The 26,062-nt window shown below is 38.9% G+C and overlaps 1 protein-coding gene across 1 annotated transcript in view; it reads right to left on the minus strand.

The window, feature by feature from the left end:
* The window catches only part of DOCK3 (dedicator of cytokinesis 3), a 167,170-nt gene that overhangs the window by 114,414 nt on the left and 26,694 nt on the right, over positions 1-26,062 (minus strand). Inside the window, exons 10-17 of the mRNA XM_070736728.1 lie at positions 24,806-24,887; positions 23,879-23,939; positions 18,340-18,487; positions 12,942-13,030; positions 9,251-9,376; positions 6,242-6,366; positions 1,865-2,027; positions 290-396 (exon numbers count right to left, since the gene is read on the minus strand). Coding sequence (XP_070592829.1) covers positions 290-396; positions 1,865-2,027; positions 6,242-6,366; positions 9,251-9,376; positions 12,942-13,030; positions 18,340-18,487; positions 23,879-23,939; positions 24,806-24,887 — 901 coding nt within the window. The remainder of the gene's footprint in view (positions 1-289; positions 397-1,864; positions 2,028-6,241; positions 6,367-9,250; positions 9,377-12,941; positions 13,031-18,339; positions 18,488-23,878; positions 23,940-24,805; positions 24,888-26,062) is intronic.

A 26,062-nucleotide genomic window follows, 5' to 3' on the forward strand; every position in this document is an offset into this window, starting at 1 on the left:
CACCCTTCGGATGGCCTCTGCACATCGCATTTTTGGGCGGTTCCAGGCGGCAGGGAATAGAGATTTTAGTAATACTTTCCCATGATTACTAAATGCAATAGTTTGACTATTTATTTAGAAAAGTTAAAACTGTCAACATTCTTAGATTTTCAAAACTACATACTTTTATGGAACAGAAAAGTTGGAGATCTTCTAGCGCAAACCTCTAGTGAAACAGATGTGTTAAATATAAGCCAAAGAGGGGGTATAATAATAGAAGAATCAAAATACAAAAAATGAAAAATAGTACCTTATAAACATAAAGCTCATGAATATCATCTGATAGTGTAGTGCCATCATCTCTCATTAATGGTGTAAATGCAAAGCCAAAGAGCTTCTTTTCTCCTTTATCTTTTGCTACAAAACAAAATCAAATATTTGCACACATTTTTAAAATAACTGATTAGGTCTTTAGATTAGCTGTAAGAAATGAAAAGTTAATATGCTATGGTAGTCACAATGTGTATGTATGACTAAAGAAGCCAGGGTTTATATCCTCATCAAAGCATGCAATTCCATGGGTCATTCTGGACAAGTCATTCACAACCTGACATGTCATAAAATTGCAAGAATAAAAAACACTGCTTCCAACCACTTTATACCTGCACAGCTATACATTTCTGTGACTATTGCTGGCTGAAATAGTTGCAATAATTTCTTTTATCATACATTGTCAAATGATCTCCTGATCTATGCACTGATCTATTGAAAACATGCAAAATATGACAATTAGCTCTCCTTCAGATATAGAAATGTATTATACTTGGAGATGCTACTGATGAGGGGAAAACCAATGCCTGCATTTTTGCAAGGGCAGCTAGATGTGAGATTTATTTATTTATTTATTTATTTATTCATTCATTCATTCATTCATTCATTCATTCATTCATTCATTTATTGGATTTCTATGCCGCCCTTCTCCAAGGACTGCTGCATTTTTTTCTGGAACTAGAGATTGGTCCCATGGTCTTTGGACAACTGATTTATATGAACAGGTACCAGAAACCATTATTTCTGGAGCCACGTGTGATCAGCTGGATTCCACCATGCTCCAAGCCGTATATGCAGCTTTTCAGAACTCAAGGTTCAGCCAAAAGTCATATTTTTAATCACTTTGGAGTTTTACTTTTCTTACTGTTTTTTTAAGATTGAAAAATCTGCAGAACCACAAGTCTACCAGTCACTAGGTGAAATTCTCTTCAATCTATTTTGAAAAGAAATAATATCATATCTGTCCAGTTTTGTGAAATCTTTATTTTTTATAATTATATTATATATTAGAATATTCAGCAAATATTCTAAAATTTAAAATACTGTATATAAAAATTTAAAAATAAATTGTGGAATATCCTTTTAAATTGCATTCTAGGAGATTTACTTGAGTTACATCATTATAATTACAAATGGACCTTGAAAGGTGATAAGAATTTCTAAAGAAGAGGAAAATATATATATTTTAAAAAAAAGAAATTAGGCAGGGAGACGGCCTCTTGGACGTAATGAAGTGGTCCAGGCCCAGGCCTCCTTGGCATGGTGGGACAGAAAAAGAGGCCAGGCATTCAGGCACATAGGAAGTTTACACTGGTGGGCCCTATAGCTGGCCAAGGCCTCCCAAAGACTCCCCCATTCCCTAAGGTACTCGGGTTGGGTCATTGAGTGAAGGAGTCATTAGGTGTCTTGCTTAACAACCACTTTACCCAATGACTAAGACTCAGTACCAATTGTGGTGATAAGTCAAGGACTATGTGTATTTTTATAGGTTTTGGTTATTTGTCTTATCTATTTAATATAATTCTTAGTAAAAATATTAACAAATTATACTCACTAGAACAGTGTCTGAATTCAAAACGGAGGTGTGATCCACGGAATCTGTCAATGGGAATTGGGAGTTTGATGACCTCTCCCCAGCGAGGGCTATTATTATGATAGAGAACAAACGAATGATACATACTTCTATTTGATTCTCCTGAGCCTAAGCTAATGCAGTCCTAGAAAAACCCAAAAAGGTACAGGGTAAGAATACAAAAATATTACACTAAACATGATCAAAGATACCAATAACCTCATATTAACAATACAAGGGTTCTGTATATTTTAATTAGTCTATGTTGTGCATGTAGCCCCTGGGTCAGATTGTCAATTCACACTCCATACAAGAAAGGGGGGGGGGGGAGAGAGAGAGGGAGAGAGAGGGAGAGAGAGAGGGAGAGAGAGAGAGAGAGAGAGAGAGAGAGAGAGAGAGAGAGAGAGTTAGTTTATCACATTCTGAACGAAGAACACATTTGGTCTTCTATCTCCAAAACAGTCACTTTGGATAGCTTGGCATCCCCACAAAGCTAGAGTAATCCAGAGATCTTAAATAAAAAGTAATTTTGTTTTGTGTCAGGGGCAAAATACCAGGTTCACAAGTGAAGGTTCAATTAAACTGATTTATTGCTAAAGTCTATGCACATAAATTTCCCAAAGGTGCTTTAAAAAGGCAACTAGATTTTTTTTTACTTTATTCCCTTGGAAACGTTTTGTTTCTCATCCAAGAATTTTCTTCAGTTCTGATGCAACTTCAGTCAGAAATGAAGAAGTTTCTTGGATGAAAAGCCAAATGTTTTCAAGGAAATAAATTAAGAAAATACAGTTGTCTTTTGACAAAGCTCCTTTGGGACAACTATGACTTGGATGACTGAAAATCTCCATAGATATTTATGCACGGACATCTTTTCAGGTAATGGTTGATATTTGATTAGAATTAAATCAGGGTTGGGGTTAGGGCCAACAACAATCAAGTGGTTTGTATTTTGTTTGTGGCTGTGTAACAATTCTAAACTGATCCTCTTTGTACTCTGATGCTATATTCTGCCATTTCTTCTCCTACCCTTTAGGAAGTTATGTATTTCTGCAGAAATAACTAAACTGCACAGCCAAGAATATTGTGCTATGATTGATTTGTTTTCTGTGTGACATAAAGTATAGTTATCTACATCTAAGTACATCTTTGGTAAGGAAGGCTTTAAACTAGAATGCAAAGGAGTAGGAATAGTAGCAGATCGGCTAACAATATGTTATATACAACAGAAAAATTCTAGTGTAATGATATTAAAAGCTTAATAAAGAAGCAAAAGAAATACAGACATTAAAGTTAAAGGAAACCAAAAGTGAGCCTAACCCATTACCCTAAATGCCTTTATACTATTGGACAATGTATGGAAAACTAGCAATGTCAGATTGCTAGTTTAAAGAACAAAGATATGTATGGTGTAATATGAGTTACAGAAATATGGTAGGAAGAATCTTAACAGTAGAACACCAGGCTTGATTAATATAATCTTTTCTACAAAACAGCAAATTCAAGAGTGGATATGCTAAGGACTTCTAGAGAAGAAATAGCAAACTGAAGGGGGCTCTGCTAAAAGTGGTGCCAACCATTGTGGTGAAATAGAGAGCTAATAAATAGACTTTGTAAAAAGGAATTAACATAATTTTTTGGAAATAATCTAAATGCAGACACTGACATAATTATAGTTTGAGATGCAAGTACAACCTATTTCATTAAAGAAGATATGTTATATAATATAATACTCAACTTTTACAAGAGAGCCAAGAGAAAACTCACTCTATTTCAGATGAAATAAAAAGTAAAGAAGAATTAAAGAAATCTCCAGGGAAGATAAATATCTCTCATCAAATTAATATTTATAGCAACAGTTATCAATACTAACAGAAAAAGAAATAGGGAAAAATGAACTGGGAAGCTATAAAAAGCAAGAAAAATGCTAGGATCGGGTGGATTATCAGGTTCTTATCATAAGTGCTTTGAGAATGAACTTTTACAATCTTTGCAAAATATAATGAATTTTATTTTACAGAGAAGGAAGATGCCTGAGATTAGTCTACGGAGAGGGGTGGCATACAAATCTAATAAATAGATAGATAGATAGATAGATAGATAGATAGATAGATAGATAGATAGATAGATAGATAGACAGACAGACAGACAGACAGATAAATAAATAAATAAATAAATACAGTGGTACCTCTACTTAATAACTTAATTCGTTCCATGACCAGATTCTTAAGTAGAAAAGTTTGTAAGTAGAAACAATTTTCCCCATAGGAATCAATGTAAAAACAAATAATGTGTGCAAACCCATTAGGAAAGAAATAAAAGCTCGGAATTTGGGCAGAGGAGGAAAAAGAGAAGGAGGACAGTCATTGCTGAAGGAAGAAGGTGAAGTGAGGGGAATCAAAAAAAGGAAAATGCTCCATTCGCTCTGGGCTGCCAAAGCCTCCTTAAGTGCCACCGAAAGGCTCCTCTGGCAGCCCACAAAAGCGCAAGATGGCCGGGATTTAAAGGGGGAATGGCAGGAAATTGGCCGCTCTCAAATTTTCTGGGAAATTTTTCTGGGCTCGGGTTTTTAAGTAGAAAATGGTTCTTAAGAAGAGGCAACAAATCTTGAATACCCGGTTCTTATCTAGAAAAGTTCTTAAGTAGAGGAGTTCTTAGGAAGAGGTACCACTGTATAGAAATAAAGCATTATTGAAAAACTCTGACAAGAAATTACAGAGCAGTATCACTACTTAATACTCATTATAAATTATTCACAATTAGCCTAGCTGGTTGAAAATAATTTTAAAAAATTAATAAAGAATAGATGGTAAGAACTTAATATCAGTTTACAGACAGAATACACCAGGAAGAACTGAAAAGATTTCCCCTTCCTATCCTATTTCCCACTTTCCAGTTCTTTCCCATTTTTCTCTTCCTTATATATTAGATGCGTAATTTGGCTGGCAGAGAGGGCATGCTGTGGGTCCTGTCAGTCAAGGAATTCCAGCTGACTGATTCTGGTTCAGCTGGTTTATTGGTTCGAGTGCAGCACTGCAAGCTACTTCAGTTAACTGCTAGCTGTAGTTCAGTTCAAATCTCACCATCGGCTTAAAGTTTTATTGTATTTATTCTTGTTGTGAGACATACAAATCTAATAACTAACTAACTAACTAACAAACAAACAAATAAAAGTTGACTCAGCCTTCCATCCTTCCGAGGTAGGTAAAATGAGTTCCCAGATTGTTGGGGGCAATATGCTGATTCTGTAAACCTCTTAGAGAGGGATGTAAAAGCACTATGAAGTGGTATATAAGTCTAAATGCTATTGCTATTCCAGGAAAAGAACCTTCTCTGCCATGGCTCCTAGGCTTTCGCATATCTAATCCTGTGAGATGAGATTGGCTCTCACCCTTTTTACCTTCTATAAGACCCTGAAGACCTGGTTCTGTCAAATGGTTTGGGATCCCAATTGGGGTGCATCACACTGGATGTGATAGATGAATTAAGACAGAATTCCATCCACCCCATACACATCTTGTTCTGTTCCCCGTCCTTTAACTATAATATTATTTTGATTGTGATTTTCATTTTATTGTTGTTATCTGTTAAGGTTTTAATGCTGTAAACCATTCAGGGTCATTTTGATACAAGATGGGTGGCGAATTAAATACATTAAAAATAGCCAAAATTGTGGTATTAAATTTGGTAACCATTTCCTGAATTTTAGGGTTAACCTAATTTAACAATATCTAAACAAGCAATAAAAGTAAACTTGTCCAGCTTTTCCCCCCCAGCTTTTAGCTTTGTTTAAACAACACACATTTATAATTTCAATGTTATGGCACAGTTTTTATAATATGCTATGCAATGTAATGTGTGGATTCTTTTGGGAGGGGTAACTAGAGTTCAACATGCACATAGTATTGTTTCATTGAAATCTGACCACAGTGTAAAACTGACAAAAACCATGTTACATTTCCATGAACATTTTGGTGAAAAGATGGAAAAGTGATGTAATAATAAATGAAATCGTCCATCTAAAAAACACAGTTGGTGCTAGATATTCTTGGATAGAAAATCCAGCAGATTAAATCATGCGAAAGAATCTTGAAGTACAACCAAAACAATAAACAATTTTTCTAGCCGAAAAATAAATGTTTCTATTTTTTGCTTTAGTTCATCAATAATTTAAAGTGAAGATTTGATTAAGATTGGTGGGCCACTGTGTGATACAGAATGCTGGACTCGATGGGCTTTGGCCTGATTCAGCATGGCTCTTCTTGTGTTCTTAACCCTTCCATATATAAAAGATTTTGAATTTTAAATAATTTAAACCCAACAATGACAGCAATACATTGAATAAAGTATATAAATATTTACCTTTAGAATTTCTCCATCTGCATAGAGAACATACATAGTTACTTCTATGTTCTTTTGAACACTTTTTCCACCTCTTTCAAAGTCTCCTTTCTCTAAAGTCAGGTACAAATCATTTCTTATATCACCTACATACAAGGAGAGAAAATGTTTTTAGAAAAGAGCACATAGTAAATTATTCATTTGGACAAACCAATGATATTTTGTTCACTATTCTGTTGAGATTCAATTCATTCCAATTTTAAAATGAATAGTTAATAAAAATGAACATTTAATATCAGTGTATTATATTTGATGGTTGTTAGTAATACTTTATGGAGTCTGAACACAGGAAACCAGATATGAGCAAAGGAGAGGGAGAGGACAGGAGGTAAGATTTTCAAATTCCTTTTAAATTATCTAATTTACAAATAAATGGTCAAATTATTCAAGATTGTTCCATTTCCACATTGACAGCTAATTTATAAAAAGGTGTAGACAATATAACAGTTATAAATGCTGCTTGGATAGGAAACTGCCTGGTAATTCCAGAACTATATAATAAGTCAAAAGTAAAACAACAACATCCTAAAAGAAAGCAATGTGAAATTCCTTCTGTATTGTTCTTCCCCCAAACCTATAAAGATTAATGCATCAAAAGTGAAGCACAATTTTAAGAAGACTTCTACAATTTTACTTTCATGATAAAACATCAAGGGTGACAGAAAGGGGCTGGGGATAGCCCTGAGAGGTTCAGCCCAGGCCATACATAAGTTGGTGGGTGTTGCAAAATGGCAGAAGCTCAGGGTAGCAAGGAAAATGGGATACAGTGTGCATGCAAGCATAGAAAGGCTCAAAGAAGGAGGCTGCTGATGGATATGTGCCCGTGTGCCAGTGAAAGGAGGCCAGGGAGCGAAGGCACTGGAGGTTGCATAGGTCTGGACAAGGGCACAGATGTCTAGGGAAGGAATGCAATGATGGGCCCAAACCAACAAAGGGAGAAGAAGAGGCATGTGAGGGAAGGAAGGCGGGGGATAGAAAACCTATCTGAGCAACTTCTGTTTCCCTGCTGATTTCCCCACTGACTTTGCTTGAGGGAAGGCGGCAGAATAGGCAACAATAACTACATGACCAAGGAATGCTGCTACTGGTAAAAGTGTGAGCTGGTTGCCAAAATCCCAAAATTTGTTTATGTGACCAGGAAGGCACTGCAACAGCAGAAGTTCAAGAAGCGGTTGAAAGTCCCCTTTTGCATTGTCATCATAACTTCAAATAGTTGCTGAATGAATTGTTATAACTTAAGTAATATAATAAACAATTTGTTATATTTTATTTTAAAATGTATGGACGACTGTTCCATGGAAGGTAAATATGTCTGGGTTTCAATTCAACATTTAATTAAACTGTTTTCATTCAATACAGAGTTGCCGAAATTCCATAGTGTATCAAACACTTGTAATTACCATCAGTTGTATCATTTTTTTACTCTTTTAAAAATTAGAAAATTATTAATTTTGAAACAATGAGTGTAAAATTTCATAAAGTACTCTATTGAAGCAGAAAATGGTCCATTCTGGTTTTCAAAAAACAGAACCTCTGCCACCTCCTGCATTTTGTAAATGTACCAATCTCAGAACACAAAAGTGCAAAATATCTTATATTGTTATTTAATATAAAATTATTGCAGTACAAAGCAACAATATAATGAAATATGAAACATCTGTCACTGCCTTTTGTATTAATTAAAAATCCTCCTTGTACTAAAATTCTATAGTGACAGAGAACTAAAAAATCCCTTGGAAGTACCTAACGAGTACCTTTTTTAACCTCTTTCTAATTGTAATATTTTTAATACTGCAATTGCTTTCTTGAAGTACTAAAAGAAGATGAAAGTCAAATGTTTCAATAAGGAAGTATCAAAACAATGGCAATGTTTGTTACATGATCAAAATGCTTTTGAAACCATTTTCATTCTGAAAGCGGTATTACAGTGATCCCTCGATTATCGCGAGGGTTCCGTTCCAAGACCCCTCGCGATAATTGATTTTTCGCGATGTAGGGTTGAGGAAGTAAAAACACCATCTGCGCATGTGCACCCTTTTTTTCATGGCCGCGCATGCGCAGATGGTGGAGGTGGGGAGCGATGAAAGTGCGGAAGCCGACAGATTGCTTTGAATGTCGGCTGCCCCCGCCCCCCCAGCACCCGCTCGCCCGCCCTTCGCCCGCCCTTCGCCTGGCCACCCGCCGTTCGCTCGCTGCTCGCCTGGCCACCCGGGTTCGGGGGGGTGCTGGGAAGCCCCCCAGGCCGGCTGCGACCTTTTAAAACAGCCGCGCCGCTTCCCAGCTGACTCCCGAAGCCAAACGCGGAAGTGGTTTTTAAAAAAATTAATATATTTTTTAAAAATCGCGATATAGCGTTTCGCGAAGATCGAGATCGCGAAACTCGAGGGATCACTGTACATACAGCATTAAAAACTGCTGATACAATGTTGAAATTCTGTAGGGCTCACAAAACGGATTTCAATAGTAACATAAACCTTACTAATACAAGGTTTCTTAAATTAATGCATACCTGTGGCTTAAAACCAAGTCAGGCATGTGGAGAACTAATTAGAAGACCCATACATTGTATATATGCATTCATTCCTAATTTAAGACTGGCTTCTAAAACATGCTCATATTATCTAAAGTAACATTTAGAAAGAAAAAAAGTGTTGCATTAAAACCATCTGTAAAAAATTCATTCACAGATTTAAATCCTAAACAGAATAGCAAGCATTATCAAATTACAACTGGAGTTATAACACTTTGTAAATTATAAGGAGGGGTTTCATGGGGGGGAAGGGGGCTAAAAAGGACATTCTTGTACAAGCTTTAGTTCTGTCAAGTTATTTTTAGTAAAATACTGTATTACTATTTATAATTAAATCATTCAGCTACATCTTTTAATATTTACAGTATTTTATAGTACTATTTAAACTGATAAAGACCAGCATTCAGTAAGTGCTATAAATGGAACTTTCATTCACATACCAGGCACGATCACATCTGGAAATCCTATTTTTCTTGTAATAGACACCCCTCTGTTAAAGATAATAGGATATTCTCTTCGAATTTGTTCCATTTCTCCACGGAGAATTTGTAGAGAAATTATAAGTCCTGAGAAAATGGAGCAAAATTAGATTCTTACAATTCAATTTACTATGAAGCAAATAAAAATACAAAGACAACATAATACTATCAGAGAATAGGAATTATTATATTTTTAATATCTGAGCAGCAAAAAATAATATAGGAGATTGTCCTCTTCAAAACAGTGAAAACAGCAGCACAAAACAATTCTAGATGTGTATTTGTTCAGAGAAGAGGGGCAACTCCTGCAAATGGTAATGCCAAGTAACAAGATACAAAGAGATTATCCTACACCATTTTTTTAAAGTGGAAATATCTTTGTCAGAAGCACCTTCAAATTATAGACATAACATTCAACACTGAGCAAGTAAAAGAGGTCATTAAAATATAGTATGTGTAAAAAGTATATAAAATGAAAAGGATTAAAACTAAATGACTTTTGCCCAGTATTGGCCACTTCCGACAAGTGGAAAAATGTTAGTAAGACAAAATGGTGTACAGATATCCAGGTCGTGAACCAAGAAATGTTTACGTAAAAGCTAGCAGCCAGAATTGTACTCAGAAACTAAGTAGTAACCAACACAGTTTTCAAAAGAACACTATTATATTGGTGGTGATAATAATAATAGTAATACTACTACTAATACATTAATACATTAAGTGTTGTATCACATGATTCTTGACAAATGTATATTTTATTTTATGTACGCTGAGAGCATAGGCACCAAGACGCATTGCTTGTGTGTCCAATCACACTTGGCCAATAAAAATTCTATTCTATTCTATTCTACATTAATACATATTAATGATATGAACATATATTAGCATTAATATATAGTTATAGTTATAGTTTATTACATTTGTATGCTGCCCCTCTCCGAAGACTATATATTAATGATTATATTAATGATATATACTTATAACTGATAAAACCATATAAATATAAATAAAGAAGTATCAATTACCGTAGAGTAATTGAGTATAAGATGCACACACACACACACAAAGTGGGTGAAAATTTAGGTGTGTCTTACACACCAAATACAAGTGTTTTTGGGCTCCCAGGCCATCTGTGCGTCACATTTTTGCCCTCTCTGCCCTCCAGAAGCACTCCACAGTGTTCCACACTGCTCATTTTCACCAAAAAGCGGGGCTGTTTGCAGCTTGGTAGCTCAAATGGGCATGTGGAGCAATGCAGAGTACTTCTGGGGGGAGCAGAGAGGGCAAAAACAGAGGCCTAAAACTTTTTTTCTTGTTTTCTTCTTGAAACTTTATAATCTGGTGCTTCTCATTATCTAAAAAAATATGGTAAATTAGAATATACAATAATGTATAGTAGATAATTTAAAACCTAGGCAGTTATAATTACAAAATAAATAATGTCATAGCAAAAGGGAAGTCATTTTATAATGAAAATAATAAACTTGACCTATAAAAACTAAATATATAACTACTTAGATTGAATAAAATTAAGCCATATTCAATATAAAAGTCAAACAGGATTGTAACTGAGGTAGTTCCCTTGTTACAACTGTCCAGGCAGAATCACAAAATCCTCTATTCCTCATAACTGAAAAGGTTAAGCCTAGATTTAAAGCCTAAAACCTTTTCTGGCAAGGGTAACAATTATAAAACTCTGGGACTTAATCAATCCCAAAGTTGCTCTTAAAGTAACAGGAACAGCAAAAGTGCTAAGGAGGCTGGTTGAGTAGATTTTAAGTGTATATTCATGTTCAACAACATAGATGAAGGAAGTTATACAGTGTCACAGTGCCCAAAAGACCAAAAAAAATAGTGGCACCTGGCTCTAATTGGTAGCCAGTACAAGGCTTTGAAGTGTATTAAAACATTTAAAACAACCTGAGCTTCAATAATTTAAACCTGGACCAATGGAGAAGAGGAAGACATGCCAGTGAGATATTTTAATAATCTAAATATGAAGCAACCAAAGCACATTAAGCAACATTGATTTATCAGGTGTCAAAACAGATTTCATATGCCAGTTTTTTAGCAGGTGAAACTAGGATCTCGTAACATACCAATATATTATATGGGTGGATCCAAATAGCATAGCCTTTAGTAATTGACAGATGGAAATTCTGTCAATACACAGATTTCCTAAGTATCATCCAAGGCTTTCTTTAGTATGACACTCCATGTGCTGGTAACCATCATACCCAATTTATATCATAATTTTTCAAATTCAATTTTAAAACGTGATACTCTATGATCTTCTCCATTTTTTTCTCTTCTACTTACTATCCTGTTACTGCCACATCAATTATGCACTTTCTTATTTTAAGTCAGTTACATCTGGTTTTACAACACGCAGCTGCCACAGCCAATTTTACAGATGAGTGTTAATTGTTGATGCAGTTATTAGATGTATACGTCTGAAAATAAATGTCAAGCAAATGCTTCAAGCTTGTCCTATTTTGTAACACACAACATTATTATAATTAATAACAGAATTCTGGCCATTCTGTATCAGTTTCATGCACCTCTTATGTTAAGTATTGATTTGCTTGAAATCCATAATCTAATTATGTCCTAGGAGAAAGGATGAGTTCTTTTCCTTCTCAAGGATGTCAGCAGCAGTCCCTGCAAACTTCCCACTCTTGTCATTCTTTCTTGCATGCTATACTCTTTGTATTCCCCTTCTTGCCAGAAAAATATGCAAATACAGTGATACCTTGTCTTACGAATTTAATTGGTTCCAGGACGAGGTTCGTAAGGTGAAAAGTTCGTAAGACAAAACAATGTTTCTCATAGGAATCAATGGAAAAGCGATTAATGCATGCAAGCCCAAAATTCACCCCTTTTGCCAGCCGAAGTGTCCGTTTTCACGCTGGTGGGATTCCCATGAAGCTCCCCTCTGTGGGAAACCCCACCTCTGGATTTTGCGATGCTGCAGGGGAATCCCAGCAGGGGAATCCCACCAGCGTGAAAACGGGCGCTTTGGCTGGCAACGGAAGTCCGGAGGTGGGGTTTCCCAGCGAGGGAAGCCTCAGCGAAATCTCAGCATCGCAAAATCCAGAGGTGGGATTTCCCATGGAGGGGAGCCTCAGGGGAATCCCACCAGCGCGAAAACAGGCGCTTCGGCTGGCAACGGAAGTCCGGAGGCGGGGCACCCCATCAGCGGTGGCGGGTTCGTAAGGTGAAAATAGTTCAGAAGAAGAGGCAAAAAAACTTAAACCCCAGGTTCGTATCTTGAAAAGTTCGTATGACAAGGGGTTCATAAGACAAGGTATCACTGTATGTTTAGAGGGGGAAGAAGCAACCTGGTACAGATACAGTGCATTGCTTCCTCATTGATCATGTGACATCAACTTGAAGCCAGAAATATAAATCTCAAGTAAGAGAAGTATTTCATGTCTGCTAACAATTAGCAATGCTGAAGAGGTTACTGGATTCCTTTTTTTAAAAGGTTTCTTTGTTCTGCAAAATCTCCAGCCTCTACACCCACATGCACCCACACAAGAAAGATAATTCCTTGAGGGCTGTTAATCACCATATGCTCTAAAAACTACATGGCAAGTGTGTTTTCATTACCAAAAATATTGTCTTTAAAAGAGCTAAAATAAAATATTACCATAATTTGAACTGGGTGCTGTATATTTGGTGCTTGACTTGCGAATTATATTTTCATGGACCTGATGCCATTCATTCTCATTGTTGCACCTGAAAAATAGAATCAATATTATTTGCCACTATCAAACTATTTACAACTTTAATGTGCAGCATTATAGAACAAAATCTTATATCATTCAGATTAAGTGAATATCTAAGATACATTTTAATAAGAAAAGTTTTGCTTTCTTTGAAAATTTCATTGTTGTACTGTATATTTGAAATCCATTAGCAGCTTCTTGATATATCTCCATGCCTGATGTTATCTTTATATTTATGTAATCATATTATATGTTCCTTATATATTTTATTCTTCCTATTTGAAAACTTAAAAGATGGTATCAGAGCTTAACGAATATTCATGGATCATTATAAAAGTTGAAATTCTAAATTAATAAAGGAATTATTAGATCTATCTATTCAATTTCTATGCCACTCAACTCCCAAGGGATTCTAGGCGGCTCACAACAGGAATATAAAACAACAATAGTAATACAAAACCTCTAAAAATTGTTTAAAATCCATTTACAGTTAAAACAGTTAAAACCCCTGAAGGCCATTAATGGCCAGATCTCACTGGTTACCCCCATAAGATCAACGGCCCCAGGCCTGTTGGAAAAGCCAGGTCTTTATAGCTTTCTGGAAGGCCAATAGGGTGGGGGTGGTATGAATCTTCGGAGGTAGCTGGTTCCAGATAGCCGGGGCAATCACAGAGAAGGCCTTCTCTCATGGACCTGCCAGCCAACACTGTTTAGCTGATGGGACCCAGATAACACCAACTCTGTGTGGCCTTATCATTCACTGGAGCTATGTGGCAGAAGATGGTCTCGAAGATAGTCTGGCCCTAAGCCATGTAGGGCCAGACTACAACCAACACCTTGAATTGTGTCCAAAGACCAATCATGAGCCAGGGCAGTTCACAGAGGATGGTGTAATGCGGGTGTACCTAGATGCACTCACAACTTGCACAGGTACATTCTGGACCAATTGTAGTCTCTAAACACTCTTCAGGGGTAGCCCCATGTAGAGTGCCCATTTAGTTTACTTTATTGTCACTGCACCTCATACAATGAAATTAAATGTCATTTTCAGTGTACATTGTAATTATAAATATAAAACACAAATACATATCCTTCACATTCTATACAATTGAATCGAAAACCATTTAATATAAAGGAGTGCCCAGCTGCAGCATTTCGATCATGACATTTGAAATAAAAAGTTAAACTACTATATAAGGAACCTATACACACATAGGGAGACAGACATGTGGTGTATGTGTGTGTGTGTTTACATGTTATGTTATTGCAGCATGTTTCAGTCTATAGGATAAAAGATTAGAGTTCTCAACCTTCCTGTCAATCAAATCTTTGTTAGAACAGCATTCCAGAGGGTGGTTGTTGTGGTCCCACCAGATGGTATTCCTTTGTAAATGAAATCTGAAAGATGCCTCTTCTGCCAGACCTAATACAGACTGACATCTCACTTTAGAGAAAAAGCTGAAATATCCACCTCCTCCTCATCTGCCAGGGGTTAAAAAAAATCATTTTTTTTCTTTCCCAGAACGTGATAATTTCTTTACACCTAGGTCCATCTCTTGCCTTCTGTGCGGTAGCACTTATTGCAATCTACTTTTTAGGGAGTGCTCTTTATCAGCAGTCACCAATGGGTGGTCATGAGAAAATTTTGGTGGTCCGCAGAAAAATTATTTGCATTTTTTATATTGCACTAAATCAGGGGTCCTGAAAGTACAGTCCCTGGGCCAGACACATGCAATGAATGCTTGTGTTGCTGCAGAGAGTCTTCCCCTTTAGGGTCTTTTTGCGCAGGGCAGAGCGGGACAGAAATTCTGATTTGGGGTCTGTTTTAGCCTCCTGGTATGGGGTTTTGGTCGAAGACTTGGAGGAAAGTGCCACTGGTGACAAAGAGCCAGCAGGCCTTATTCCAGTGGGACTGCATCATGGCCTGGAACTGGCTGACCATCTCAGCCCACTCAGCCTCCAGATGCCGGTACCTGGCCCTGCACTCCCACAGGTCTTCCCTCTGCTTGCAAAGCCCATGCTCATAGCCCTCAGTGAGGTGCTTCTGCTAAGCCTCTCTCGGTCAGATCCAATTTAAACTGAGTGAACTGTTTTGCCAACTCTTTCTCATGGTGGCTGCTTAGCTCCCAACAAATGCTTCCTGTTCGGCCCTAAAGAGCCCAGGTGAGCAGAAGAGGAATGGGCGGGAGGGGGAGGAGCAATAGAGGCCAGTGATGATGTGTGAGTGACATCAAGTTGGGCTCGCTCACCCAGTCACATGACCACCAAGCCACGCCCATGCAGTCATTAGGCAGATCATATTAGTGATCCACAGGATTTAAAATTATGAATTCAGTGGTCCCTAAGGTCCAAAAGGTTTGTGACCCCTGCTTTATATGGCATTCTCTCTGCAACCATTGTGCCCACATTTTCTGCCAAATTAAAGAGTACGAAGATGAGAAAAAATTAAATCTATAGTGCCATCTTTTGGAATTGAGGTGCATGACTGGAAAAATCAGCCTTTTCTTTCCTTTCCTCTTTTTCCTCTTTTTCAGAGGATCTTACAAAAGAGAAATACAGGCAATCCACACTTAAGAACCACAAATGGCACAGGCAACAATGAGGTCATCATACAAGACAACATGTGATCAAGGCGGACTTACAGCCTTACTTCCAGTATAGCTGTTAAATAAATCATCTGCAGTTAAGGTAAGAGATCATGTGGCCAGGAATTTTACTGCCAGTTTCTCCACTGACTCAAGCCAATTGTGAAATAAATAAATGGCAAAAACATGATCGCACTATGCTGTGACATTCATAGATACTCACTGGTTGCAAACATCCAAATCTTGATCATTTAACCATGGGGGTGATACAACAGACATAAGTTCAAGAATTGGACATAAACTTATTTTTTCAGCAGTTATGACTTTGAATGATTACTAAATAGGGCAGTTATTACACAAGGACTACTATCATGCTTTTAAAGCAAAAAAAAATCTTTTTGATGTTTAAGCAGTCCCAAATAAATATTTAAAGACAATGAAGATAAACATGCAGAGTTATTCAAATTTCAAATAGTGACTTGAAAGTAGGTCTCATAAAACAACAAATAGAAAACACAAAATTATATTTAGAATAGATGACGATGCTGGACTGTTCTTAAGTTATAGAAACCATTTAATTTGGAAAATAGAAATACTAAGCCTGTAAATTACAGACACAAAATATTTATTAGTATAGGCTATCAAAGTAAGTAAAAATTATCCCTGGCAATATTTTTTAAATAAACTTGTTAAATATTTTCTATTACCGTATATTCTGAGCCTGCTTGTTTCTTGACTTTTTTTCCAGTTTCTTATAGATTTTCCTTTTATTGAAGGTGGAGAGCTGTAATCCTTATTTTCTCAATTATTTTCCCTCTCTAGAGCAGGGGACCTTAGGGACCACTACATTCATAATTTTAAATCCTGTAGACCAGTGGTTTTCAACCTTTTTTGAGCCGCGGCACATTTTTTACATTTACAAAACCCTGGGGCACACCACCAAATAAAATTACACAAAATGACACTCTAACATAGTACATATTATACATATAGTTAATGATATAGTTTCTAAATGTATTTATACTCAGTGTGAAACCTGGGCCTGTTTCGATGAACACAAAAGGGATATCCTGGCAGGAACTGTAGTTTGGGGACCCATGTTTAATTTCCCCATGGCACACCTGACCATGTCTCACGGCACACTAGTGTGCCGTGGCACACTGGTTGAAAAACACTGCTGTAGACCACTAATATGAAGCTAATAATATCCAGTGCACTGCTTGTTTAAATGGCTGGACTCCCAGTGATGGGATGGAGTCCTTCTGGTATTCTCTCCTGTCCCTCTTTCGTCTCTCAACCCCTCCTCTTTCCTCTCTTCCCCACCTCTCTCTCTGTCATCTCTCTCTCTAATACACACACGTACACACACACACACATCCCCCCCCCTCTCATATTCTGATTCCCTGGCGTCTCCCTGAGAGATCAAGGTGCGTGGAGCACCAACAAGGCCCGGAAGAAATGCCTGCTTCACTCCCACTCTGGAATTTGGAGTAAATCTCCATCCCCCGGCCTTCCCTTCTCAAGCCAGGCGAGGAGTGACTGGGAGGGCAAGTGGCACGCCAGCCACTGGTGTGTTCAGCCGACAGGAAGCCACAGCTTGGGAAAAAATGAGCCATAGGTTGCCAACAGCCATTGCTTCGACTCTCCTGTGCTACCCAACCCCCTACACCATCGCCTCTTTCCAGCTGGCAACGGATGCACTACAAAGTTGCAAGTTTCATATAGCTCCCTCTACAGCGGAGATTTCTAACCCCACCATGAGCTGCCTTGCCGGTCTCATATTCCGGAGCTCCAGTCAAAGGACTGTCCATTGGTCATTCCGGAGCAGCTCCTCCACCTGGGTGTGTCTCAGACCACCAAATTTTTTTCATGGACCAGTGGTCCACAGACCACCAATTGGTGACCTGTGCTTTAAAGAACTGCCTGCACTTTCCAAAAGGACAAAAAACACTGCTAGGTGGACGCTAAGATTTTGCTATGGGGGAAAGGGAATTTATGTTAAAAAGCCATTTTCTCTCATAAAGATGCTAGGTATAATCTAATGCCAACAAACGCAGTATGAATTATGTATGTAAAGTAAAATCTCTTTGGAAATTACTTTGAAATGCAGAATTCAGCTGCCTGATGAAAACTTCAAAGCTTGCATAATTTTTTGTACTACTCTGATTCATCCCAATAAAGGAAATGGACCTATACCAATATGATTGCTTTTAATGAAATATCTCATGTTGAACATGGAAACATAGAAGCAAGTATTTCTCAGTGGTGACAGATATTCTGATCATGATATGAGCACAAGCAATACAGTGCAAAAATAATATATTTAGCAAAGTAAAGAAAAAAATAAAACTAAACATTCAAGTATATCTTTTCATGTGACAACACTGAAGAAATTACACTTGGCTACAATGTAATGTAGTGAGTATACAGCTTGTATAACAGTGAAAATGTGCTGTCATCTCTTTAAGGAGATGCGAATAGATGTAGAATAATAACCTCTTCAAAGCAACTTCCAACTTTAGATCAGAAGTGTTGCAATCAGATACGTTAGTCCCATATTGACTTGTCATAGATAATACATTTTAATTGTTTGATTAAAAAGCATATCCTAAACTGTGACTACAGTTCCTATATTTTACATATTAGAAAAAAAATAGATTTGACATTCATTTACTTATTAAACCAATTTATACAGCTACTTATCACAGTTAATGCTTCAACTAAATAAACTCACGTGTAAACTTTGAGAACAAAATCCTTTTCTTCTTTGAGTTCAGAGATTGATGGAATTGCATCCAAAACACTCAATACAGCACAGCCATATGGACGACGGTAATAGAGGTGAGACGGACCCTTTCTTGAGTCATTTAGCAACATACGTCCTAAAACAAACAGAAAAAAGGTTCTTCTGAATCAGGTTAAGACCCTCATAATCCAGTATTTTGTTTCTTATAGCTAGTTGTAGCTAGGTGTATTCTTCCACCATGTTTCCTGCAAGTGGAAGTGTTTCTCCAAAAAGAAGACTGGGTCTTATTTTCTTTTGACCCTGTTTTTTACAATATCAACATTCAATTAATATCTTACATATCCCAAGTGAGTTACCTTACATGACTTGTTCGGGTTATGATTATGACATAAATATCATCACCATATACAATTATCCTTATTTGATCCTTTCCACCATCCTTGGTGTATACACAAGCATCAGCTGTGCTGCGCCTAAAGCCCATTTCACTTAATTGTTCATCTAAACATGTATTCCAACTCTTAGGGAACTTCTTTAAGCCATAGAGAGCTTTGTTTAATCTAAAGAGGCGGAAAGGCTCCTCGGGACAATGGGGAGCTCGCTCGGCAGGACAGGCCCCATAGCCTTGGCTGACTCGCTGCTCGCCTGCCTCACTTGTCCCAAGGAGCCTTTCCGCCTCTCTTAGGCTCAAATCCTAGAATGGCTCGGTGGAGGTGTGGGAGGGGGAGTAGAGCTTGGGGGGGAGAATGCTAAGCGGCAGAATCGGCAACAGCAGCCGGGCTTCTCTATCTCTCTCCCCCTTTGCCCGATCCCTGGCCAGGGATTGTGGCGGCTTGCTTTTTGGCTGGGCGCGATGGAGGAAAAGGGGTCTGTCTATCTATCATCTGCAGCGAAGGGGGCTCCCTCTCCCATTTGCCTCCCTCTTCTGACACTTCCTCTGGCAAGGGGAGGGGAAAAAAGGTCCCTTCAGTGAAAGGGGAGTGTCTAAAGAGTTGCTTTTTGGCTTGGCACGATGAGGAAAAAGGGGTCTGGCCGGTTCATTTTATTTTATTTTATTTCTAGCTACCGGTATATCTATCTGTCTGTCTGTTCATACGCCCACAACCTAATTGCTGTACCGTTGATAAATGTGGGAAAGGACACCCCAGCATTGTTGGAATGCAACTCCTTGCGGAGTAAACACTGAGAGCATAGGCCTGAGGCGCCCCCATTTTTGTCCCTGTTTATGCAATCGTGGATGGGCTTTTTGCGAACTGCCTGTTGCATAAATGGCAGTAGGGTAGCCTGGGGACACCTCGCAAAATGTCTCCCGCTGAGGAGAAGTTTCCGACAACGGGCTTGGACCTTGAGCACCTTCGGCAAAGGATTCCCACACGGTCCAGTGGTGCCCCCCACAAACCCCCCCATCGATCTATTAAGCTACCCCAACCTGAGCAGCACCTTGGCAATCAACGGCTGAGCTCGACGGCCGGCCAGGCGAAGTCTCAACGTCGGAAAGACTCAGGGAGGGTTGGGCTTTGGGCGAGGCTTCCCTGAACAGCACAAGCAGAGCCCAAAAGGAAAAGGCGGCAGGACCAAAGTTGCAACTCATCGTCCGTCCAGGGAGCAAAATGCCGGCAGACGTTGTGTGCGTTCTCCCTCAGGCTAAGGCCACTAAGGGTCAAGTGGCAAGAGGTGCAAGGGTCATGGTTCTGGTCGCGGGGAGCCACTGGCTAAGGCGCTGGCCTGGGGAAGATGGGTGCATGCATGGCCATCGAGAGGGGGAAGGTGGGAGACTTGCTTTCCAAGCAGTCACTGAACTTCCCGATTGAAATAACTGCTGACTGAACCAGGGGATTCCGGGTCCTGCTCACCATCATAAAGGCCCCCTTGGCTACTCTCATGCTGACTGGCACACTCCACCTGCTTACTGGGGATTACTGCCTAATGAGGGATGCAGCCTTAGATCTTAGATCCCCTGTAAGATCCTTTATGGTGGGAATGTCCTGAGCTTCCTTATTTAATGTGGAAATATTCCTAGAGATGATTTTTTGGGGTTCTGTGTTTGATGTTATATAACAATACTATCTATCTATCTATCTATCTATCTATCTATCTATCTATCTATCATCTATCTATCATCTATCTATCTATCTATCTATCTATCTATCTATCTATCTATCTATCTAATCTACTGATGATTCAATTAATTTGGTTTCCATTTTTACAAGTTACCAGTAACTACTACATTTTCCACCCTAGACTTATACTCGGGTCAGTAAGTTTTCCCAGGCAAAAATAGGTGCACCAGCTTATAATTGGGTTGACTTATATTCGAGTATATATGGTAATAATTGATAAAGAGTGTATCTTCATATATCATGGTCACTGAGTTTACTTGAAAAATGATTGATGAGGAATTCTCTAAAGGCTTTTTTGAAAATAAAAGTATACAGTTAACAGAATCATTTTTGTCCACTTTAAAAATTTATAGAAGATTGCTATGAAAGAATTTATCTTTGGAGAATTCATGCTTATTTACTTTTCAGTAAACCTTTTTCACTATTTACTTAGTAATTTTGTGTTTGAAAACCATTTCTACAACTTTCCTAGGATTGATTTTGGCAAACCTATAATTTTTAGTATCATCCCTGGAATCTTTTTTAAAATTGGTATCACATTCACTACTTTCTAGTTCTCTAGCACTGAACTCAATTTTAGGGGTAAGTTAAATATCTTGCAAGGAAATCAATAATTTTACATCTGATACTTACTTAATTACTTACTTACCGTATTTTTCGCTCCATAAGACGCAGTTTTTTTCCTCCCAAAGTAGGATGAAAAATCAGCCACGTCTTATGGAGCGAAGATGCAGGCAGGGAGGGGGGGGGGAGGCGCTGGAGCAGAGGGGGGGGGCGGCGATATACTCATCTGGAGACCGCCGCCTCTGTCGCCGCCTCTCCTCTTCCCAACCCCGAAGAGAGCCGCACCTTTCGGCCTCTGGAAGTGCTGGGCCAGGGGACGCCTCCACCCCGCAGGTTTAGGAGGCGGAGCAGCACCGGAGGAGCGTTGGCGGTTCTGAGCCTTTAGGAAGGCTACGGGAATCGCTTCAGGAGGCGGGGAGGTCTCGAAGACACAAAACCCAGCCAGTCGCTCGCAGCCGGCCGCCGCCTGTGCAAAGTTTGGCTGCGAACTCGGCTGGCTAGCTGCTGCCTGGCCCCCTCCCTCCCGGAGGAGGATCTCCCTTCGCACCACCAGCAGTGCTCCCCCCGCCAGCCAGCCAAGCCCCGCGCCCGCCGGAGCCGGCTCCTCGCTCTCCCCCCGCTGCCCGCCGCGTTTGCAGGAGGTGGGGAGGATCGGGCGGCCCGCCAAGGCCAGGAGGGACGCCGCTGCCCCCCCTCCCTCTCTCCGCCCGCCGCTGCGCCTCCTGCTGAGCCCCCTCGGCCCCGCACGGCGCCTGTCAGAGGAAGCTGCCCTGTCCCGGCCAGGATCCAGGGGCGAGGTCGTTGGGGTTTGAGGGGCCCTAAACCGCCCACAGCAGAAAAACAGAAAAAATAAGGGAGAGAGAAAGAGAGAGAAAGGAAGAGGAGAGATAGAAAGGGGGAGAGATAGAGAAGGAGAGAGAGAAAGAGAGAGATACAAAGAGAGTGAGTGAGAGAAGGAGAGATAAGAGAGAGAAAGAAAGAGGGACAGAGAGAAAGAAAGAGAAGAACAGAGAGAAAGAAATAGAGGGACAGAGAAAGGGAGAGGAGAGATAGAAAGGGGGAGAGAGAAAGAGGGAGAGATAGAGAAGGAGAGAGAGAAAGAGATACAAAGAGAGTGAGTGAGAGAAGGAGAGATAAGAGAGAGAGAGAAAGAAAGAGGGACAGAGAGAAAGAAAGAGAGGGACAGAGAGAAAGAAAGAGGGACAGAGAGAAAGAAAGAGAGGGACAGAGAGAAGGAAAGAGAGGGACAGAGAGAAAGAAAGAGAGGGACAGAGAGAAAGAAAGAGAGGGACAGAGAGAAGGAAAGAGAAGGACAGAGAGAAAGAAAGAGAGGGACAGAGAAAGGGAGAGAGAGAAAGAGAAAGAAAGGTAGAGAGAAAGAGGGAGAGATAGAAAGAAAGAGAGAGGGGGGATTGTTTGTATATTTTCCCAATTCCCCTAGGGCAGTGTTATTGTAATAAATATTTTAGCCTACTTTTTGGCTCAAAATATTTTTTTTCTATTTTCCTCCTCTAAAAACTAGGTGCGTCTTATCAGCAGGTGCGTCTTATAGAGCGAAAAATACGGTACTTATTATTTAGATTTATATGCTGTCCAAGCCCGTTGGACTCAGGGCAGCTTAACTCAAGTCATCAAGACCCAAGAATTCTTTACACCTTACTTTTTCAAAATATTCCAAATTGTTTTATCAAATTGCTTAATTTGCTCTGATTTCCTCCCTGAGAAACTCAATACAGGCTCAAGGATCTATCTTTTACTTTCTACAATAAAGAAAGTTGCAGAGAATTTATTCAGTTTCTCTGCAATTTCCATATTCCTATGGATGCCCCTTTCACTTCTCTCCTGTCTTTAGGTTGCAGAACCTCTCGTAAAAATAAAAAAAATCCCATAAGTCCTGACCATGAAGTAACTGTCTAGTAATAGAAAATAAGCAGTAACACAAAACTCGTCCTTGTTTTAATCTGTTCAAATTCTACATTAAAGTTATTTGAATTTCACAAAAATGGATGTACTAATTACTCTACTATTTATGAATTAACATGTTGCAATTACATCATTTTTTCTATTATGAATGCCTGGCTGAAGCCACATCTTCTTTCTGCCTGCCTGCTTTTGCATTCAGCCTCCTAGCTACTCGTTATAAGTCAAATATAATTCAGATTGGTGCTGCTAGGAGTATCGTATTGTTTGGAGTATAAGATGCACCAAAGACGCACCTTAGTTTTGGGGGAGTAAAATGGGGGGGGGGGTCTGCTTATTCAGAGAGAGGAGCAATGAAAGAGCTTGCAAGCCGATAAAAACTGGAAACATTGTTAGCACCTGGCTAGGGCTGGAAAGAAACATTCGAAGCAAGTAGAGCAATGAAAAAAAAAGCCTGCAAAGACTTAGGGCTTGGAAAACATTATTCGCAGAAAGTGACAATGAAAGAGACTGCAAGGTGAGAGCTGGGAAGATCGTTAGCACCTAGTTAGGGCTGGGGGTGAAAAGCTACATTCAGAGTATGTATGTACAAACCCAAATTTTCAGCCTCTTTTAGGGAGGAAAAAGGTGTGTCTTATACTCTGAAGAATTTGGTATGTTATTATTCTTTCTAATATATTTATAAGCATAAAAATAACACATACAATATGTTGGCATAGATATACTATAATATCCTTCCATTCCATTAAAACATTTAGTGAATATGCTTATAATTCAGAATTCTTTAGCAATTAGTAATAAAACATGTGATCTTCTGTTATTGTCTTCAGCAGACAGATAAACTATTACAATTTATACAACAGAGCAAATCATTTGTTGTTTAAACAAAAAATGCAAATGCTTTTGAATAAGGCATACTGTACCTATTCGGATTACGTGGGCAACTATGTACAGATCTTTCTTCATATCTTTGCTGCCAAGGTCCTTATAAATAGGAAAGATGCAAGAGAAAAATAAATTAGTAACATTTCTAAGATATATTTATATTTCAGAAAAGTAGTCTCTATGTTTCTTACAAAGTCCCACAAAAAGATATGAAAGACTAGCGAAAAAGGAAAGAAAAATTAAAACAAAAATACAGACATTTCCAAATGGTATCTCGTTGTAATAAACCATGTTAAACAATTTATGAAAACTGAAGTTTTTCAAAGATTTCTCTTTCAAAATAACATGAAAGTCTACACCTAATTATCTATATTAGAACTTAACAATTGTCTTAGTTTTCTAAATATAAAATGAATGTTTCTTCTACAAATAGTAAAGAACATTATCATCAGTTTTAACATTTTATTAAATAGATCTATTTTTTCTAGAACATCTAAAAGTGTAGCCTCTATACTTATCTGCTTTCAACTACATATTTTCATATACTTTGAACATATTGCCTATTTATTGTTTATCAAATTTATATGCTACCCATCTTACTTTACAAAGCAATATTGCAAAGCAATGCTATTATTTGGACATGCTGCTAAAAGACAGTGTAAAAGGTAAATCACAAAATTCATAATCACAAATATTTTAGAAAGAAAGTCTGGACTTCCAGGGAAGAAAAGACAAACCAAAGATTGTGCTGCTTAATGGGGAGCAAATGACTGAGAAAGAATGAAAACTCGAATTATTCTCCAGATAAGAGAACCTGAGATCATTTATGAGTGCTCCACACAAACAGCAGCTGGCAAAATAATAATGTTCTACAAAATTTGTGGTATTATAAATTTAGAAATGTTAATCACTCACAAATGACCAACTGCGTCAGGAACAGATACAGAATATAAAGCAGTACTAACTGTAAACAGTGTACACATCCGATCAATCTTCTCTGGATTCTTGGCCCCCCCATTCTTGTTCAATCTTACCAGAAATCTTTCACTGCAAGGCAACAAAGATTTGTCTATAATTAATACTTCACTTAATCCTATTCCAGTCAGAATTATTACATTTTACGGAATAATTTATTTAAAAAAATAATTTATTTAATAAGTTAATTTATTGAGACCATATATCATCTCATTTTGAAATCCTAATAGTTAGCAAGACTTTTTGAATAACCCTTTTATGTACCTTCTGAACTTGCATTAATTAATGTCTTTTCGCATCTAATAAAATGTGAATAATTTGAAAAATACTGGGGATAGATTATTTTCCTCCTCATCGTAAGTATTTTAATATTGGTGGAAGAAATAGATTTTGGAGAGAATTTGTTAAAGATGATGCAACAATTTATACAGGACAGAAGGCTCAGACTGTTGTTAATGGTGACCTACCCAAGTCCTGTGAGATACAGAATGTGACATGACAAGGTTGTTCTCTGTCATCGTTGCTGTTTGTAAAATTTTACTGATCAGATTGGCAATATAGCTATAGTTTTAGGTCTGGTTTTTTTATACAGTGATCCCTCGCGATAATCAATTTTTCGCGATGTAGGGTTGCGGAAGTAAAAACACCATCTGCGCATGCGCGCCCTTTTTTTCATGGCCGCGCATGCGCAGATGGTGGAGTTTGCGTGGGCGGTGGATAAGACCCAGGGAAGGTTCCTTCGGCCGCCCAGCAGCTGATCTGCTCAGCAGCGCAGCGAGGAGCCGAATCGGGGTTTCCCCTTGGCGTGGGCGGCGGGGAAACCCCAATCTTCGTCTGCTCGCTGCTGCTGCGGCCGCCCAGCAGCTGATCTGCTCGGCAGCGCAGCAGCAGCGAGCAGACAAAGATCGGGGTTCCCCCGCCGCCCACGCAAAGGGGAAACCCCGATTCGGCTCCTCGCTGCGCTGCCGAGCAGATCAGCTGCTGGGTGGCCGAAGGAACCTTCCCTGGGTCTTCCTCGCTGATGCCCCCGCTCGCCCACCCGCCCGCCGCCCGCCAGCAAGAGGGGGAGAGATAGAGAAAGAGAGAGAAGGAAAGAAAGAGATGAGAGAGAGAGGAAGAGAGTGTGAGAGAGGAAGAAGCAAGATAGAGAAAGAGAGAGAGAAAGAAAGATGAGAAAGGAAGGAAGAGAGTGACGTCATCGGGTGGGAAAAATCGCGATATAGCGTTTCGCGAAGAACGAGATCGCG

The sequence above is a fragment of the Erythrolamprus reginae genome, chromosome 2 (genome assembly GCF_031021105.1).
Source record: "Erythrolamprus reginae isolate rEryReg1 chromosome 2, rEryReg1.hap1, whole genome shotgun sequence".
Taxonomy (NCBI): Eukaryota; Metazoa; Chordata; class Lepidosauria; order Squamata; family Dipsadidae; genus Erythrolamprus; species Erythrolamprus reginae.